This window comes from Xenopus laevis, chromosome 1L (genome assembly GCF_017654675.1).
Source record: "Xenopus laevis strain J_2021 chromosome 1L, Xenopus_laevis_v10.1, whole genome shotgun sequence".
NCBI lineage: Eukaryota > Metazoa > Chordata > Amphibia > Anura > Pipidae > Xenopus > Xenopus laevis.
In genome coordinates this window covers 61,971,409-61,992,597 of record NC_054371.1, presented here as the reverse complement: position 1 = coordinate 61,992,597, position 21,189 = coordinate 61,971,409, and the positions used below count along the sequence as shown (strand labels likewise).

The 21,189-nt window shown below is 39.9% G+C and overlaps 1 protein-coding gene across 1 annotated transcript in view; it reads right to left on the bottom strand.

Moving 5' to 3' along the window:
* znf827.L (zinc finger protein 827 L homeolog) overlaps nucleotides 1–21,189 on the bottom strand; it is a 127,151-nt gene that overhangs the window by 5,609 nt on the left and 100,353 nt on the right. Inside the window, exons 9-13 of the mRNA XM_018231536.2 lie at nucleotides 16,740–16,877; nucleotides 13,910–14,081; nucleotides 10,459–10,625; nucleotides 9,591–9,782; nucleotides 7,144–7,321 (exon numbers count right to left, since the gene is read on the bottom strand). Of these exons, the coding sequence (XP_018087025.1) occupies nucleotides 7,144–7,321; nucleotides 9,591–9,782; nucleotides 10,459–10,625; nucleotides 13,910–14,081; nucleotides 16,740–16,877 (847 nt within the window). The remainder of the gene's footprint in view (nucleotides 1–7,143; nucleotides 7,322–9,590; nucleotides 9,783–10,458; nucleotides 10,626–13,909; nucleotides 14,082–16,739; nucleotides 16,878–21,189) is intronic.

Sequence of the window (21,189 nt, the reverse complement as noted above, 5' to 3'; positions counted from 1 at the left end):
ACGCCATCTTGGGAATCAGGTACAGCATCCATTACAGTACCCCCCTCCTTAGGGGGGGCCCCAGGACCCCCAGGACCAGGGCTGGAGGGAAAACGTCTATGAAAGTTCCGGACAAGAAGAGGGGCATGGACATCGGAACTCTTCACCCAAGAACACTCCTCAGGACCGAACCCCCTCCATTCAATAAGATACTGCAGGGAACCTCTAGAAATCCGAGAGTCCAGAATCTTCTGCACTTCAAACTCCTGATGGCCATCCACAAGAACAGGAGCTGGGGAGGGAGAAGAAGAAGAAGAGACTGCAGGTTTAAGAAGAGACACATGGAATGCATTTGGAATCCGCATCTCAGGAGGGAGTTGCAACCGGACAGCAACAGGGTTGATGATTTCGATGACAGGAAAGGGACCGATGAACTTGGGACCAAGTTTGGGAGTTGGAACCTTGAGACGAATATTTCGAGTAGAAAGCCAGACTTTGTCTCCAGGAGCATATGGAGGGGAAGAAACTCTTCTCTTGTCGGCAAACTTTTTCTGTGCCAAAGAACTCTTCTCCAGGTTAGCTGTTGTAGCATGCCAGATAGCCAACATGTGGGCAGCTTGGTCATTGGCAGCAGGGACATTTGTGAGAAGAAGATCCTGAGGGAAAGCCAAGGGATTAATACCATAGACACAGAAAAAAGGAGACTTTTCAGAAGAAGAATGTAAAGCATTATTATGGGCAAACTCAGCCCAAGGGAGGAGATCAGCCCAATCATCTTGACACAGAGACACATGACACCGGAGGAACTGTTCAAGAGCCTGATTGACTCTTTCTGCTGCTCCATTGGACTGGGGATGGTAGGCTGAAGAAAATTGAAGGGAAACACCAAGGGCTTTACAAAGGGACCTCCAGAATTTCGAGACAAATTGAGACCCACGGTCAGAGACGATTTCCGCAGGAAAACCATGAAGTCTGAAGATATGTTCAATGAATAATCTGGAGAGTTCAGGAGCTGAAGGAATTTTGCGAAGAGGAGTAAAATGTGCCATCTTGCTGAATCTGTCGATCACCACCCAAATCACGGTAAAACCAGAAGAAACAGGAAGGTCCACAATAAAGTCCATCGCCAAATGAGTCCATGGCCGAGAAGGAATGGGTAAGGGTAATAATAACCCCTTGGGAGGGGAATGTCCAGACTTAGAAACAGCACAGATGGAACAAGAAGAAACAAAATCTTTAACGTCCTTCTTCAAAGAGGGCCACCAAACAAGACGAGATAAGAGCTCCGTTGTTTTCTTAACACCAGGATGACCTGCTTGCTTCGAATTGTGGGCCTGGACCAGGATATCATGACGGAACTCTGGAGGAACGAAGGCTACCCCCACAGGAGTATCCACAGGAGCAGAGGACTGGGCAGACAATAAATTGGAGGCTAAGGAAGGAAACAATGCGGCAATAATCTTTGTAGGAGGTAAAATGGGTTCTGGGTCTTCAGAAATGGGATCATCAGAAACAAAACTTCGGGAAAGAGCATCCGCCTTCTTATTTCTTGAACCAGGACGAAAAGTTATAATGAAGTTAAAACGTGAGAAGAAGAGGGACCATCTGGCTTGCCGGGGATTGAGACGTTTGAGAGACTGGATATATTCTAGGTTCTTATGGTCGGTAAAGATAGTTACTGGAACTGCTGAACCTTCAAGTAAGTGTCTCCATTCTTCAAGAGCCAACTTGACAGCCAACAACTCACGGTTTCCTACGTCATAGTTCTGTTCAGGAGAAGAGAATTTTTTAGAGAAGAAAGCACAGGGATGTAATTTCCTATCAGAAGACGATCTTTGAGATAATATAGCTCCAGCTCCAACATCCGAGGCATCAACTTCGATGAAGAAAGGTTGAAGGGGTTCTGGATGTCTAAGGATTGGGGCAGATGAGAAAGATTCTTTGAGGGTCTTGAAAGCTTCCAAGGCTAGCGGAGGCCAATGCTGAGGTCTTCCCCCTTTACGGATGAGAGCCAGGATAGGGGAGATTTTGGACGAAAAACCTTTGATAAATTGTCTATAGTAATTGGCAAAGCCGATGAATCTTTGAACAGCCTTGACACTAGTGGGGAGAGGCCAATCCAGGATCGCTGAAACCTTGGCTGGATCCATCTTGAAGCCTTGTTGGGAGATGATGTATCCAAGGAAGGAGATGGAGGACACTTCGAACAAACACTTCTCTAATTTGGCAAAGAGGTTATTCTTTCTCAGACGGGAAAGGACTTCCTGGACTTGACAGCGGTGCTCATTAAGATTTTTAGAAAAAACAAGAATGTCGTCCAGATAAACGACTACACTTCGCCCCAACAAGTCCCGGAAAATATCATTAATGAACTCTTGGAAGACTGCAGGAGCATTACAAAGACCGAATGGCATCACCAAATACTCGTAATGCCCGTCTCGAGTGTTGAACGCAGTCTTCCATTCGTCTCCTTCTCTGATCCGGATAAGATTATAGGCCCCCCAGAGATCTAATTTAGTAAACAGATTGGCACCTTTGAGCTGATCAAATAGTTCTGAGATGAGAGGGAGGGGGTAGCGATTCTTTAAGGTTATTTTATTCAACCCCCTATAGTCTATGCAAGGCCTCAAACCGCCGTCTTTTTTCTCTACAAAAAAGAATCCAGCTCCAGCTGGAGAGGAGGATGGACGGATGAATCCTCTCTGGAGATTCTCCTGAATATACTCCTTCATGGCAGAGGTTTCTGAAGGTGAAAGCGGGTAGGTGCGGCCTCTAGGGGGCATGGTTCCGGGAAGGAGTTCAACAGGGCAATCATAGGGACGGTGAGGAGGTAGAGTTTCTTACAGAACACATCAGAGAAGGCTTGATAGACAGGCGGTAAAGATGGATTCGGAGTTACTGAAGAAACCTTGATAAGGGAATTGGAGGGTAAGCAGTTGCGTTGACAAAAAGGACTCCACCGGGAAATTTGAGCAGAAGACCAATCAATGACCGGATTGTGGACACTCAGCCAGGGCAGACGCAGCACAATGGGAGTTGAAGGGCAGTCAATTAAGAGAAAAGACAGTCTTTCAAGATGTAATGTGCCCACTTTGAAGGAGAGATCCACGGTAGACTGGGAGATTATAGCCGAAGTCAGCGGACGGTCATCAATGGCTAGAACTCGAAGGGGTGCTGCCAGAGATTGGAGAGGAAAAGAATGGCTGCAGGCAAATGCTTTATCCATAAAATTCCCCGCAGCACCGGAGTCCAGGAAAGCTTGAGCGGAGATTCTCTTGGAGCCCATCTGAATCTGCACAGGAAGAAGCAGGCGACGGGCAGAAGAATGGCAGGAGTGATCGACTCTTCCCAGGTAGACCTCTTTAGCTGGAGGAGGAGAGATAGCCGGAGGCGAAGAAGAGAGAAGAGGCTTCTGGAAACAAGGGGCCAGAGCTGGCAGGAACTTCTTTGCTCGTCTCAACTCCGCTAGATGCTCTCTCCGACGAGTATCAACTCTAATAGCCAGGGCAACAAGATCTTCCCATCGAGTGGGTATTTCCCGAGACACAAGATCATTCTTAATGTGCATCGACAGTCCATTATAAAAAGCTGCATGGTAGCTGTCATTGTTCCAGGAAGTTTCAGCCATCAGCGTGCGGAATTCTATCGCATATTCTGGAACTGTACGAGAACCTTGCCGCATTTGGAACAGGCGAGCAGAAGCTGAAGCAGCCCGGCCGGGAGCATCAAAAATAGTGCGGAACTCCTGTAAGAACGCCTTGGAATCGAAGATCAAGGGGTCTTCCTTTTCCCAAAGCGGAGATGCCCACTCAAGAGCCTTTCCAGACAGACGGGCAATAATATACCCCACCTTTGCACACTCAGAGACGAACTGTCCAGGAAGCAGAGAGAATTGGATCAGACATTGGTTGACAAATCCTCTGCAGGCTTCAGGATCACCAGAATAGAGTGGAGGTGCAGGAATGCGTGGCTCAGAGACTTGCGGGACTTGCACAGGCGAGACAGGAACAGGAGTTACCGGAGAGAGAACAGACAGTTTCTCTAGGATTGCTTCCATGACTTGACTGTAGCGAGACTGTCGGCCTTCGAAGGCCTGCATGCGGTTAGTCAGCTCCAGGATGGTTCCAGATTCGTCAGGCTGAACTTGAGTCTCCTCAAGAGGGTCCATGGCCCAATTATACTGTAAGGGCCCGAAGGCACAGTTGAAGTGAGGACCAAGGAGGAGACCAGACCAGATTCGCAGTACAGGAAGGGTTTATCAAGAGAGTAGTCAGGAAAACAGGCAATGGTCAATTCAGGCAGCAAACAAACAGGATCGATATAACAGGCAAGGTCGGTACACAGGAAATCTATAACAGCATAAACACACCCAGGAACTTGGAAACAAGACCTATAATTGGGCACAGAGCAGTACAAGGAGCTGCCTTAAATAGGCCTGATTTCGCGCCAATTTGCGGACGTGCTGACGTCAGTCCGGACGCAGTTGCGTCAGTCCGGACGCAGTTGCGTCAATCCGGACGCAGTTGCGTCAGTGCTGACGCTGGCGTCCTGATGCCGGCGCCCATTCCGTCGCCGGCGCCCAATCACAGGGCGGGAAGAAGGGGGCGTCACAGTACTGCGACCAGCAGAGGCCATGCGGTGAGGAAGCGGAACGCCATCTTGGGAATCAGGTACAGCATCCATTACAGATAGTTATTTAGAACAGTATTTTTTTAAAAGTTATATTTAAAACCTAGGCCCCAGCCATTTGAAGTGTCAATTTTATAAAAATGCACAAAACTGAAATGGGCATTTTATCAGTTTCAGAAATGTATTATTCTTTCTTACAGTTGTGTATATATTTAAAGGGATATTGTCATGGAAAAACATGTTGTTTTTTTTAAACGCATCAGTTAATAGTGCTACTCCAGCAGAATTCTGCACTGAAATCCATTTCTCAAAAGAGCAAACGGATTTTTTTATATTCAACTTTGAAATCTGACATGGGGCTAGACATTTTGTCAATTTCCCAGCTGCCCATGGTCATGTGACTTGTGCCTGCACTTTAGGAGAGAAATGCTTTCTGGCAGGCTGCTGTTTTTCCTTCTCAATGTAACTGAATGTGTCTCAGTGAGACATGGGTTTTTACTATTGAGTGTTGTTCTTAGATCTACCAGGCAGCTGTTATCTTGTGTTATAGGGAGCTGTTATCTGGTTACCTTCCCATTGTTCTTTTGTTTGGCGGCTGGGGGGAAAAGGGAGGGGGGTGATATCACTCCAACTTGTAGTACAGCAGTAAAGAGTGAAGTTTATCAGAGCACAAGTCACATGACTTGAGGCAGCTGGGAAATTGACAAAATGTCTAGCCCCATGTCAGATTTCAAAATTGAATATAAAAAAAATCTGTTTGCTCTTTTGAGAAATGGATTTCAGTGCTGAATTCTGCTGGAGCAGCACTATTAACTGATTCATTTTGGGAAAAAATGTTTTTCCCATGACAGTATCCCTTTAACATTTTATTTCGTTTCTCAACCAAACATTATTTTCCCTGGCTGCCACCAACACACTGATGCTGTGAGTTGCAGACAGATTTTACCTGCTCTAAATAGCTGATTCCAGCATCAGTCAACAGTTTGCAATGCATTACTGTCAGTCAGCAACTCAGGTCGTCTAGTTGGTAATAGGAAAAAGTATCATTAAACAGTTTGATTGATTTTTTTTTAAACTGAGGTAGTTCCCTTTTAAGGCTTCAGGTTTCTGTATACACATGTATGCGCTGCCTCCATAGAAAAAGAAACAGAACACAATACAAAATAAAAATGTTACCCACTTCATACAGACGCTATGAAGAAGTGACAACAGTTACTCCCACACTCAAAAATGCAATACTGTAAGAAGTCTTACAAATGAATCTGGCCCTAATGTGTTAATTATATGTAGTTTAGATACATGCCGCGACCCTCCTGCCCCCTCATGAATACAGCGCTGGTGAACAGAGGCATTTTGTACCCATTGCGATGGCTGCAGGTCTATATCATCTGAAATAGATCACAAAGACCTGCACATTGGGCTTGAAACCAATGTGTATTGTTCAGTTGGTGTATGATAAAAGAAGGTTTAGAGTTTTAAAGATTTAATAGCTGAAGTCTGTAAAAAATTGCCCTACCTGCCGCTGCATGTTTTGGTTGGCCCATTCCTGTGACATCACCATACAAACCCTGGGTGCACCGATCTGCACTCTGTACATGTCACTTTATATGTGGTTGCATGGGGATGCTTATGTCCTGGTACCATTTAGCTGCTCAATCAGAAATTAGGTTTAATCAATATAATATTTTTAGGCAAATTCCACATAAGTATTTTGCTGCTCTTGCTTCTGGATTAAATGGAATCTGAAAACTCCATTGCTCAGGTTATGGTTTATGTAGCCCTGTGTACAGTCTAAGGCATGACCCAAGGGATACCACCACCCTTTCTTTAGGCAGCTAGACCTAAAGGATGAGTAACATCAAATTTTTAAAAAATTCATTAGTATACATAAAAAAAAACACCAAGTCAAATGAAACTTTAAAATCGCAAAGCCTTTATTAAGAAATAACTTACCAAAACTCCGCTTCTGCTCCTCTTCAGAAAAGGCGGCAGGGCGATGATTCATGGTGTGGCGCTCGAGTTCTCCTCCCTGGCTATCTCCTATAAGGAAGGCAGGGAGGAGACATGGAGCGCCGCACGATGGATCGCCCGAACGCTTTCTGAACAGGAGCGCAAGCGGAGTTTCAGTAAGTTATTTCTTAATTTTGCGATTTTAAAGTTTCATTTGTCTTGGTGTTTTCTTTTTCGATGTATCCTAATTTTTATTTTTTAAAAAAAAATTTGATGTTACTGGTCCTTTAAAATATGTTGACTAGGCTCTATTTCCCTTTTCATTCATGGTTAGCTTTCTTAGCTATAAAAAAACCAAATAAGTAGGAAAAGCACATTCTGCAAACTTCTAACCCTCATAAGAGTTGTGCAAAAAAATATACACGAGAGGAATGAAAGAGAATTTTGATGTTACATCAATGAACTAGCGTTTGGAAAGAGTATTCTATCAGGGTGCTGTTTCCTACTGAGGCTCCCACACATTAAATATAACAGGATATTACATGTGCTAAACACAGGAAAAGGTTTTGTACTTGCTTTCCTTACTTGAGCCCACCGGTGGGGACTGTGTGGCATTTCTTGTGTTCTGCCAGCTGCTCTGGTGTCTTCATAAACTTATGGCACACGTCACATTCATACATCCGGGTGATCAGGTGGATCTGCAGGTGACGTTCAAACATTGTTTTTGTTTTGCAGACAAAATTGCAGAAGACACACTCAAATCCTGCAAGTTAACGGTACAAAAATTGACCAAATTATTACAATTAGAACATAAATTCATCACAGCGATCTTTAATTTTAACAGTGCAGTAAAAAGAGCAGCTTTCCAAATAGAGCCCTTTTTGGTTTTAATGTTTTATACTAATTTCTCCAATAAGTCTTAATATGAACCAGGAACTATTCAGCTCGAGCTAGTCTCTTGAAGCATCTTTCTAGGTAACACAAGTACACTGCATGCAGAAAAGTAGAGAAAAGGAAAGAGCACTATTTGTAGTTACATTTCCTTAGGAAACAATAAATGCATTGGTAACAATTCCTGATTAGAATTGAAGGAAGCCATCCTTTCTCCTATATCTGTCCAGTTAGTGGGCTTTTAAACAGGCAGGAAGGAGTGGAAATAAGCTGATCTGGCAGGAACTGCAGGCACATATATAAACAAGTCAAAATCTAAATACATATTTTAAGGCTAGTCCACTCTGCAAACCTTAGTGAGAGGTTTCCCCTGCTATTATAAACTCTGACAATTTCTTCTGTATGGAAGGTCAGGAGGATGTTGACCTGTTAAATGTCAGCTAGCTTGTACTTTCAGAATACTTGACCAACAGACAATTTAATAACAAATCTAATGCAATTAGCAGCTCAATATCAATATATGTTGTCCCTTTACATTGCTTACCCTAAGCCATTAGGGCTGTTCTATACAATGGAACATTTTATTAGAAACACTTAATTTTCAAAAACGGACTGCTTTATTTATTATATTGTTATAGAGAACTGTATATAGACTGGTATAGTTTCCCTTTAATTCCAGTAAACTGCTGCAAAGGAATTTTAGTCTGCCCAATGGGGCAGATAGCAAGTACAAAAACAAAGACACTTTAGGGGAAATGTAATAAAATTCATTAAGAAAACAAATGTGAGAATAACATTTTTCATGTCACAATGTAATATTCTTCATTAGGCTTCTATTGCATTGTGACTCTTAATTGCGCATTGCGAACCTTTAAGACCTGCTTGAATGTGGCATAAACTTTCAGAGGAAACATAACAACTTTTTCATTAAGATGTTTTATTACATACACTATCACAAACTAAAAAAATTACTATCCTATATTTATGTGAGGGGCAAAAGGTTCACAAAGGCAAAATTGTTCACTTTAGGAACATTTATTAATTTATTATGCATGTGATTGCATGCATGAATTGCGAATGATTTTTGCATTAGCGACCAATAATTCCCCCATTAATCTGCAAAGAGAATAACACTATGTAATCAATCCTTGTTTTCTGGATTTACTTCAGTCTACCACAATAAATTTGTCCAAAATACTATCCAAAACTGAATTTTTTTTTTTTGAATGTTCCAAATTGGAATAGTGCAAAAAATGGTAATCAGCATCATTCTTAAACAACTACAGGATTCAGTGTATCAGTTTTTTTAAAAAAAACAAACAAACAGGTGTTTGAGAAGACAAAGCTAAAGCATTTTTTTAATTCTTTCAAAATTAAGGTGATTACAATTATATTATTATAAATAATATTATCTGTATAATCAATATTTCAGTTTATGACAGGGCTTAAGTAAATAAATAAACTACATTCAAAGGCAATTAAAGTGATTGAGTAAAGATTAAAGTTAAGTAGGGATGCACCGAATCCAGGATTCGGTTTGGGATTCGGCCTTTTTCAACAGGATTCGGCCAAATCCTCCTGCCCAGCCGAACCGAAGACTAATTTGCATATGCAAATTAGGGGAGGGGAGGGAAATTGAGTGACTTTTTGTCAGAAAACAAGGAATTAACATTTTTGTCCCCTTCCTACTCTTAATTTGCATATGCAAATTAGGGTTTGGTTCAGTATTCGGCCAAATCTTTCGCGAAGGATTCGGGGGTTAGACCAAATCCAAAATAGTGGATTCGGTGCATCCCTAAAGTTAAGTTATGTGGGCTTCTTATTAGTGCTGCTAGCTATGGAGAGTGTCAAAGTAGCCGTAAGACGGATAAATTATAGTCCGCCAATAGGACTTCTGGATCCTCCCAACACATTTTTTCTGAGGTGCATGGCCTGCCTCACACACCGTCAAACTCCACTGTGCATATACTGTACCTGTGGCTTGAAAAAAAGATGGCTGAACCAGTTGAACCCAGTAGCAAAGTCTTCCTTAAAATGGTTGTGAATTACTTAATTCAAGTTTACAAAAACAGCCCTGTTATAAATAACTTGCCTACAACAAGTATTTAAGATGGTGGGGAGCCTGTTGCTAGCCACTTTACCTTTCTCTGACTTCTCTTCATTGCTGACAAAGGGCTGGGAGTCAGGCACTACGGAAATAACCAACAAACTGTTGGAAATCTGGTTTCTCAGTGGGGTGTCGGAATCATCTTTACTGTTGGCTGAATCACTGAGTGTAGACAAGGACGAGGAAGAGGGGCTTACTGATTCACTAGGGGTCTTTCTATCTTCGCCTAGAAAGTCAAAAAAAGATATAAAAAAATATTAAGCAGGAAGATAACTAAGCAAACCTCTTGTGGTGCTTTTACTCTATTGCTCTCTGCGTTTAATTCCCATTATCCAATGCTGGTTTCATATTACTAGCAGCCAAAGCATTTTGATACTGGCCATGTAACCTGACCAGAACCATTTGAGGTCTGAAACAGCTCTATGCATAAACAATTGTTGTCATGTAATAAAAATTGCAAACCTTGCACTAGGCCTTGTAACCCATTGCAACCAAACAGACGTTTAGATCCGGATGTGGATTATTTGACCAGGTGCAAATCTTGCTACTTTTATTACATTACCCCCTGAGTGACACAACACAGTTCAATTCATTTGAAGCCTCTTAGAGCAAACTAGAGTGCAGTTTGGTGAATGCATTTGGTCACATTCCTAGTTCCTACTCAGGAAGATTTATGCAACATTCTCACAGAAGTCACTTCATTATTCCTGACCAGGAGAAGTACATTTGCATGAAGCTGAAGAGAGGTCACATAGCAACAATCTGCAAGACTCGGCTTAATTTCTGCCATTCATGTAAAGCACCTTTTATGCTGTCACCTTTACTTGGATATGCGAATGCAGACATTTAGGGAAATAAAGATAACACACATATTTGTGGACACATCTCTGCCATTTCCGTACCTGAGTGTTTAGTGCTGACGTGTGTCCTCATATCAGATTCCTCCATGGTGACAAAGTCACAGGTGCTGCAACAGATTGAGTACATCCACTGCTCTTTGTCTACGTGGAGGGACATGTGGCTCACAAACTGAACATTCAACTCCGTCTCAAAGCCACAGACATGACAACTACAAAGGTGAAGAGAATGCATACAAGTATTTAACCCTCTAGAAGAAAAAGATTAAGATGTGCAATATGATACTACTTGTTTCATCCTGAAGCTAGGTGAAATAAGGGAAACATTCTCAATAGACTTGAATGGAAATCACCTGCTAAGTATAAATTTCAGGTCATCATAGCATAAAAAAACTTTTGTTATGTAGCCAGTGATGGCCTAAATCCATTATCTTTATGACCATCTCTCTCAGATGAGCCCTTGAAAAGTAGAGGAATGGGTCAGATGTGGCTGAACTGTAACTCTCAACACACACAGGGATGTATTTATCATCACTGGAGACAAACATCCCTGGCAATGTTGTCCATAGCAATCAATCAGCAATTAGATTTGAACAGTCAAGTTAGAAAATAAAAGCAAATATCTGATCAGTTGCTGTTGGCAACATCACTAGTGTTGTTTGTCTCCAGTGTTAATAAATATGCCCCACAGCATTTGAAACTATGAAGGCCACCACTGGTGCCAGAACCAAATATTCGCATCCGCATCTGTTCATAGATCTGAACTCCTGTATTGGTAGCATTAAGATCATAGGGCCCCCTATCGGATCAGAACCAGATCGCCCACCTCAATCTGGGCATATCAGGGAGAGATCCTCTCGTTTGGCATCATCACCAAACAAGCAGATCTCACTGTGTATGGTCACCCTTATAGAGGATCTGCTATTCACTGTCTATACCTGTTCACAAGGTTCTTTATTCCAACTTCACTAAAGGTCCTCCTTGCCTTATGGCATTAAGTTGTGAAATGCCGTAGATTCAAGTTTCTTTCACTAGAAAACTTTAATTTTTAGAGAAAAAAAAACTAAATTTTTTTGAGATTTATTACACCTCCCGATGCTGCAAAAATCCTGAATCGGAAAACCTACCATCTCAGACCTGTCAAATCCTGTATAAGTCAATATTAGAGGCACCTATTCCAATTTGAAGTTATCGTGGACAATGCTGGGTAAAGCCCAAAAATCCGACCTTTTCTGGATTTTTTGGGGGAAAAAACTCGAAAAATTTTGGAAAAAGCCAGAAAAATTCATACGATTTGCGTTTTTTCACAATGTTATTGAATTTTTTCTCAATATGATTAAATCGAGTTATTTTTATATAAATTAGTTAAAATAGGGCATGTGAATTTGGTCAAGCTTTTTTTTTATTAATGTTATGAGATAAATTTGGACATTAATAAATAACCCCCCCCTAAGTGTCTTCTTCCTGATGCCTTATGCCCAAGGCTCCCTAGCATTCCTGTAACTCTGAATTTTCCCTTTTCATCATGTTTTTTTACTATTGAGTTTAAGTACAGTAAATTCAGATTTTAGTAATAACCCCCCCCCCCAAGTGTCTTCTTACTGTTGCCTTATGCTCAAGGCTCTGTAGCACCAGTTAAAGTCCAAAGAGGAATGTGTATGATTCTGATGTACTTACATTATTTTCACATTAGTACAGTTTGTTGGAGCCAAATTGCCAGTACTAATGTGTAAATAATGTAAGTACATCAGAATCATGAGGTTTGCATACACATTTCTCTTTGGACTTCAACTGGTTTTACAGAGCCTTGAGCATAAGGCACCAGTAAGAAGACACTTAGGGGGTTTATTTACTAAAATCTGAATTTACTCTGAAACTCGATAGTAAAAAAAACGTGATGGAAAGGGGAAATTCAGAGTTACAGGACTGAACTCTGTTAACTAGGCTTTTACAATGCTTCAACAACTGGAAATTCTGATCACTTTGGGTCTATTTGGAGGTTTATTTACATTTTATGTTAAGTAACTCAGCATGAATACATGGTAATGGCAAAACAACTGTAATTGTCTTTTTAATAATTAAATGTATAAATAGATTTTAGGCAAGGTGCTTTATTTTATAAAAAAATAATCCCTGTTAATAAAGATAGCATAAATAGATGCATCATGATTCAGTAGTGCATTTTTCTCTGGCAATTTCCACTGGGTTGTTCTTCACTGTAACACAACATTATGCTGCCGAGCATAATCATGATGTTAATTGAAAACTACTTGTTCCAGATGCTGCACATCACCTAACAGATTCCTCTGGGCGACAGAGAAGCCATGTAACAGTGCCAAATACAGTTGTAAAGGCTGGTTTGATGCTAAGTAGATCGCATACTGCACCTCAGAAACCAATTCAAACTATCTGGAAAGCTTCCCAGGTTAGGCTGCCCTGTTTTACTGCCTTCCAGGAACTCCATGTTACACTCACTGATGGATTCTGCACACAATGCTGCCACCGGCTGTTATCTAGTGAACAGAGCTTGTTCTGTGGAGTGAGCAGCTTAATTATACTGAACACAAAATAGACACTTTCCGCCCCACTTTTCAGCTGCAAATGCATTGCACTTAGTGGCTAAACTCTTAAAATTGCCATATTTTCTCACTGCACAATGTAGTCATCTGTATTAATTACTAATCAGCCTTATATTGTGACCTTTCTATTCTATGTGAACTGTATATTGTGAGTGGGTCCCTAAGCTCCGTAAGTGACAGCAGCACAGAGCATGTGCAGTGAATCAGCAGAAAAGAAGATGAGGAGCTACTGGGGCATCTTTGGAGACACAGATCTTTACTGCTAAAGGGTCATGGTTGCCTTGGGCTGGTACAGAAGCACAAAACATAATGTACAACATTTCTACCTTACTTCTTAAACTTAAAAAAAAAGATGAAGAGGGGGTTATCGCTTTGTTATTTATGGTTATATCTTAAAGGGCAAGTAACATTAAAAATCAAAGAATTTTGTATACGGAATATATTATATATTTTTTAAATCATATGATTTCTTCCAGCGTCAGACTGGGGGGGCCCCCTTAACCCCCACAGTCGCAAGCCCCCTGTGGGTTTACAAAAAGAACACTTGATATGGCTACCCATTAGGGAGACAAAACTCTGATTATTAAATTTTACATTTCGGCTCTTCTAGTGCAGACAATTCAATTGCACTCTCTGCACTAGTGATGCAATGTCAGGGATGTCATCAGAAAGTCCTTCTTATGTAGGAGCAGCGAATAGTCCATGTTTATCTGGTGTTATTAAAAAAAGCTTTGCATTCCCAAAGTTTAGAGGCACAATGATCTTGCTGTGGGACCCAATAACTAGTCATTCCACTGCTAAAATGCTGATGTAGTGGATAGATCATATAATTCAGTAAATAGATCACCATATAATCAGTTTACCTTAGATGATAAGTTGTTAAAAAAAGTTAATATCTCCCTTCTGTTCTTTCTCACCTGTAGAAATATTGGGTATTCTTTTTCTCATTGGTATCTGATATAACGGCACTGACAATGTCTTCGGTGTCCGTGCTCACCAGCTTCACTGCATGGACAGTCAGATGCTGATTCAGGTTAGCGCGGCACTTAGCAGCGTATGAGCACAAATGACATTTGTATTTTCTTTCTTCTGTGTGTAAAGACAAAAGAATAAATAGAATTTCCACACAAACAACACATATCATTTATATGCGTTTTCATTTTCTTCTTTGGTGTATTTCTTTTGGTAAAGAAGTGCCACATATTGACTTTGATAAAGACCACACGACATGGCTAATACAGGTGGCCAATGGCTAAAATGCAGTTCCAGGGGTGCTGTGCCAACGTGGCCAGTTGAGAAACTCTGTGCCATAACAATACAACAGTTGTGTAAAAGTATACAAGATGTGAGAGACGTGTGAGCAGGCATAATGCTGCAGAATGTCCCAACGGTGTGTGTCAATGTTTCATAGTGATTGACTGTTCTCTATTGGTCAGTTCTTACACATATGCCTCGCTTGCTCATCGTGACAGTTGCGGTTTTCTAAGCAAATCTATCAAACGACTAGTATGTGTGTGTTGCCCAGCAGGAACCATGAATGGCTAATGTGTGACAGTTACATGCCCTCATTCATTTTGAAAATATAAAACTTTCTCAATGAACAATTTCAAACATTGAAAAATTTCTTTCTATCCTGTACTTTTCTTTAAAGCAGAGGTTCACCTTTAAGTTAGCTTTTAATATGAATGGCCAGTTCTAAGCAACTGCAACTTTAAAATTGGTCTTCATTATTTTTTATAGTTTTTAAATTATATTCCTTCTTCTGACTCTTTCCAGCTTTCAAATGGGCGGTCACTGACCCAGTCTAAAAACAAATGCTCTGCTAGGCTACAAATGTATTGTTATAGTTTTTATTACTAATGTTTCTATCCAGGCCCTCTCTTATTCATATTTCAGTCTCTTATTCAAATAAATGTATGCTTGCTAGGGAAAAGCTTCTGAATAAATAGTGAAATAACTCAAAAAATGAAAACCGAATGCAAATTGTCTCAGAATATCATTCTCTACATTATACTAACAGTTAACTCAAAGGCTTAATATTAACTCTGCTGTGTTAAGCCATCTTTTATGTGTTCTCTAATGATTGTCCCACTTGGACTTGTGTTCACTGTAGTGTTAGAGAATATACAGTATATCAATTATCATTCATACATATTATGCTTTCTAGCAATGATGCAGACATAGGGGCTCATTTACAAACAACTGAATTTTATTTTCCCACAAATCCCCAAAAAATCATGTGTTTTTTTTTTAAAAAAACCTGTAAAAATTAGGGTATTAAAATGTAAAAAAACACTAATACAAAACTTTGCCAGGTCAAAGTTGTTGAGGTCCTATAGAAGTCAGTGAGAGCTGCACTGATCCCATTGGACCGTTTTAAATAAATTTTTTCCCATGATACTGTCATGGGAAACAATAAATTTTTCCAAAATGAATCAGTTAATAGTGCTGCTGCAGCAGAATTCTGCACTGAAATCCATTTCTCAAAAGAGCAAACAGATTTTTTTATTTTCAATTTTGAAATCTGACATGGGGCTAGACATATTGTCAATTTCCCAGCTGCCTCTGGTCATGTGACTTGTGCCTGCTCTTTAGGAGAGAAATGCTTTCTGGCAGGCTGCTGTTTTTACTTCTCAATGTAACTAAATGTGTCTCAGTGGGACATGGGTTTTTACTATTGAGTGTTGTTCTAAAATCTGCCAGGCAGCTGTTATCTTGTGTTAGGGAGCTGTTATCTGGTTACCTTCCCATTGTTCTGTTGTTAGGCTGTTAGGGGGGGGGTGATATCACTCCAACTTGCAGTACAGCAGTAAAGAGTGATTGAAGTTTATCAGAGCACAAGTCACATGACTTGGGGCAGCTGGGAAATTGACAATATGTCTAGCCCCATGTCAGATTTCAAAATTGAATATAAAAAAATCTGTTTGCTCTTTTGAGAAATGGATTTCAGTGCAGAATTCTGCTGGAGCAGCACTATTAGCTGATTTATTTTGAAAAAATTTTTTTTCCCATGACAGTATCCCTTTAAGGGCATTTTTGTTTAAGGTCCTTTAGAGCTCAGGGTGATTTGAAGTATTTTGTAGCTTTGTGGGTGGTGGCAAAAAACTTGGCAAAACTGGGCAACTTCAATGCAAAGTGCATGGGGCAGTTTTTTTTTACATGAGCTCATTCAGTTGGGCTTATGTAGACAAGGTACATAAACACTAAACTGCCTAATTCAACAGACTGAAAGGATACTTGTAATGTTTTCCAATACCCCTTAAGACTCCGTGTAATTCACCCCTCACTCAGTTTGTTGTGAAGTGATGGATTCTGGGAAAAGCAGAGGGACCAGAATCCCAGAATCCATCACTTTACAATGGAACAAGGTGAGGAGGATGTTGCATAAAACTTTGAGCCTTAGGGTGGTGAATGGTCCCATGCTATCGTGGGATTCCTTTCAATCTGTGGAATCAGGTATGTCTAAACAAAAATACATTTATAGTTTTTTCTGGTTTATATAGTGTTTATTCACATTTTTATATAACCCCAACTAAATAAGGTTATGGCAAAAAGAGGGCTACATTATGTAAAATGATATATTATGTAAAAAAATATTTTACATAAAGGAACCCGTATTCTCCCTCCTCAAATACCCTCTCTTAAGTGTTAATTTTGGTTGTGTACAAATGTAAATAAGAAACAGGAAATTATATTTTTTTTAATTCTGACAGTAAGGCACAGAACTCAAAAGTTTCTGGATGATACCTGTGTGCAGCAAGAGGTGACGAGACAGAGTCTGCTGTCGACCAAACACTTTCCCACAAACATCGCACGGAAAGAGTTGTTCACTGAGTTTCCATGCTGTTATTCCGCTGCTAGTGTCAAGCCCCAGTGGTTCAGAATCTGGGGAGCCCATGGAGAAACAAAAATTGCATCAATGACCATGATAAAGCAATACTGCAAATTCACTGATATTAAATACTATGGGCCTTACAAATATTGCAAGATTTATAAGTGCTCTGCTGCTCTGTGGAGCTGCTGTATATATTGGGAAGTTGCACTGTAATATAGAAATAGAAATGGCCAAGGAAATAAAGGTTTCTTACAATATGCCTTCTGGGTATAAGCTATATTGGATATATCAGCACTATTAGTCTGATGTTCAATAACATTAATAATTAGGACAAGGGCAGCTAGTAATTATGACACAAGCTGATACACCTGTTATCCATCAGCGAGCAGAATTAATTGAAATCTGTCCATCTGACTGTCCACAGGGACAGCCACATACAGTAGTATTGTTTGGATCAACCAGATCTAAAAGCAGGAAGTGAGAAGGTGCTAGGGTTCCTACTTTATCCCCATCTGCTTGTGGACTATTCCCCCACCAAGAAGGCACTATGGCAAAACCCTTTAGGGTACATTTTTTTAAGCTTTGTTTTTAGACATGGGACGTTAGTCCAAACATCAGCATTGGTGGTGACATACAGGCTGGAAGGTCAAGCAGTATTGTTGGCATAGACCAAACTAGCCAACCAAATATGGCCAATTCCTATGCTTTTTGGTACCATATATAGGGGCACATTTACTTAGGGTTGAATATCGAGGGTTAATTAACCCTCGATATTCGACCGTCAAAGTAAAATCCTTCGACTTCGAATATCGAAGTCGAAGGATTTACCGCATTTCCTTCGTTCGTACGTTTGAAGGAAAAATTGAAGGAACGATTCGAAGGATTTTAATCCATCGATTGAACGATTTTCTTTTGATCAAAAAAAGCTAGGAAAGCCTATGGGGACCTTCCCCATAGGCTAACATTGATGCTAGGTAGGTTTTAGGTGGCGAAGTAGGTGGTCGAAGTTTTTTTTAAAGAGACAGTACTTCGACTATCGAATGATTTTTAGTTCGAATCGTAGTTGAAGGTCGAAGTAGCCAAAAAAATATTTTGAAATTTGAAGTATTTTTTTATTCTTTTCCTTCACTCGAGCTAAGTAAATGTGCCCCTATGAGTGTCATTAATATATGAGCCTAACTGCAGTTTTAATGTATAAAAATAACTTATTTTGTTTCCACCTGTCTATACAGCTTGTAATCATTCTCACAGTTAAAGCATATGTAAAGAAAAAGCTGTCGTTAATTATGAATCACGAAATACAAATTAAAATTGCCTTTCCACATAAACTGAACTTAGGATATACAGTATATACCTGGATTATTTTAAGCAAGGTGCAATAATAATTTTCCTATGTTTTCCTCTTTTTGTTTATTAAATCGTGCGACCAAAAATGTTTGATTTTCCCAGGTTTGGTTGAAAAAAAAATATCTGAAAATTGTTGGCAAAGTTTGCTCTTTCAGATTAGTATATCTACAGTATATACCTTCTCTAGGTTATTTGTTGTCATCAGTTATTAAGTGCTTTGTGATGTCATCAGTTGTAATTGGTGTTCAGCAATGCCTCATGATTTAGTGAAATGTGTCTATTATAAGAAATAATGTATCACCTATCTTAGAATGTGAAAATATTACAAGTCACCTTGGAGATCCATGACCTGTATAAAAGCAATTTTGGTTGTGCCTATTCCTTGGTGACGTCTAATGTATTATATTTTTCAAAAGGGGGTACATTATTTTAACAGTTTTTAACATTTTAACTAATTTTGTCACATTTTTTCCCACTATATTTATACTATATATACAGTATATGAAGCACAAAAAAGGAGACCGGTGGTGTGCAAAGGGACCATAAACTTTATTCTGGTCTTAAGGTGATATACACTAAAGGCTAAGTAGAGTTTGAACCCAGCCCGGCAGGTATTTCTGCTGGGGCATAGCTTTCAGTTATGAGAGCATGATGGGTAAAATGTACAATGCTGGGGGAATAAGACGGAGTTAACATCACAGATAAAATTGCACTAATGCACTAAGTCATTAAATGGACCATGGTCTTCAAAGAGTGACTGTTGCAACGAAATAGAAATAAATGTTCTGTACAGTGCTCAGTGCTCAACAGATATCATAAAACATATATGCAAACTAAATTCATATTCTGCAGCTCTAAAAGCATGTCTCAGTAAAAGTAGTAGAGTTCTACAAAGATGTATGCCAAAACTGAATGTTTTTCTAGGGGCCCAACTATTCAAGGACACATGAATCATAGGACGATCGATAAAATCTGGAGAGCATATGCAGAAACCTTATGTCTGAAAGCACAGCACCTGGACGCTCATCAAAGGAAATGGTCTGCGGTTACAAAACAGATGTTCTTGGCCAAACAGGAGTAAACTAAGGATTCCATGTGAATAAACATCAGATGAGGGAAACATCTTGGAGAGCAGGAAGAGTCTAGAAGGCCCTGGAACCTTATTGTTCTCAATAATAGTTAATTTGTTCGGCTCATATTCCTATACATTCAGGGAGAAAAACAAACTCAAACGGGAGGCTTACTGTGATGGAATAGTGAGTTACAATACAGGAAGAAAAGGGTCTGGGTATGCTCTGCAAGGTTACATTGGACAGGTGCATGTGAGAAAGTGTACAATGTGCACAGAAAGTCTACACAAATTGACAAATGAAATGCAGAATTCTAGCATTACTGGGGGTCAACCAATCTGCTAGTGTGCATTTCACTAGGTGCTAGTCAAGCTAAGGGAACCCTGGATGTACCACCGCCTTAATGCAGGTCTTACTTACAGGAATCTCTCCATTTGGGTTTGCAAACAATCCATATAAACATTAATAGTATCAACGTTGGGAAAATGGTTTGTTTTCCAACTCGGCCTATTTAAAAGTTTCATTCTGATATTTCAGTTTGTCTTCTATATGAAAAAAATTACTTCCTCTTCAACTAAAATAATGTGAAGTTACTTTGCCAGCTCACAGCCCATAAAATTCCATTATTTCCTTAGATGGGGGGTGGGCGACAGGATGCATGGAATCCATCTCCCTTTGCCTGAAAATGTATGGAAAATGAAGATTTTGCAATGTTTGTGGTTAATAGCAATTGACCATGGCTCAGAAATGAAAAGGGTGTGATCAGTCTCAGGTAATTCTCTGGTGGTTGTGTTAATGGATACTGCAGGTAAAAGGTGTCCCATGGTATCCCTGTCAAGTGATCCAAAATGCTGTACATACCAGAGCGAAGTGGTGTGTATATACTTACACTATGCCACAGAAGACTTTCCAAATAGGAGAACAAAGATCCTCTTATAGGCAATATTATATATTATACTATATTACTAACCACAGCCAGTTGCACAGTTAGCATATTGAGCACAATTTCACTGCAAGTCTATGGATGTGACTGCTCTATGTCCCTGCATTTTTTTCCTATTAAGTAAAATATAACAAATAAAACATTATTCACATTGTCCACCTTTAAGTTAACTTTTAGTATGTTATAGAATGGCTAATTCAAAGTAACTTTTCAATTGGCCTTAATTTTTAGTTTTTGAATTGCCTTCTCCGTCTGACTCTTTCCAGCTTTCAAATTGGGGTCACAAATGCTCTGTTAGGTTACAAATGTATTGTTATGGTTAGCTTTTATCACTAATCGTTCTCTCCTATTCATATTCCAGTATTTTATTCAAATCAATGCATGGTTGCTAGGTTAATTTGGACCCTAGTAACCAGATTGTTGAAACTGCAACTTCCAGAGCAGCTGAATAAAAAGTTAAATGACTCAAAAACCACAAATAATAAAAAATTAAAACCAATTCAAATTGCCTCAGACTAGCACTCTCTACCTCATGCTTAAAATTAATTTAAAAGTGAGCAAACCCTTTAACGAAGCACATTACAAAAACATTAAAAAAAAGTTCATTAGAAGGTTTAAGCTGGCCATACATGGGCTTCCGACTTGCCAGCTTATCAACCCATGAACGCTAACTGCCTATCTGCCTGCCTGATTAAATCAGACAGGTTGAAAAAAAGGACTGCATGTGAGCATTAATATGATTCTTTCCCATCCTCATTGACCCCACTTATGATCCAATTGTTGATCTGGGGCCATGTGGTTGGCCAAATCAGGGATATTTCTGCTGTTGGATCGACCTTGCAAAGTCAGCAGATCAGTATATGGCCAGCGTCAGTCTCACTCAGGGCAATGGTGCAGCACAGACTTTTGTTACCCTTTATATAACTGCTTAGATCAAAATCCTAGAACGCAAAATGAAACCTGAGATTAAATTGCTTGGTTTGCTTCTCGGTGAGGCAGACT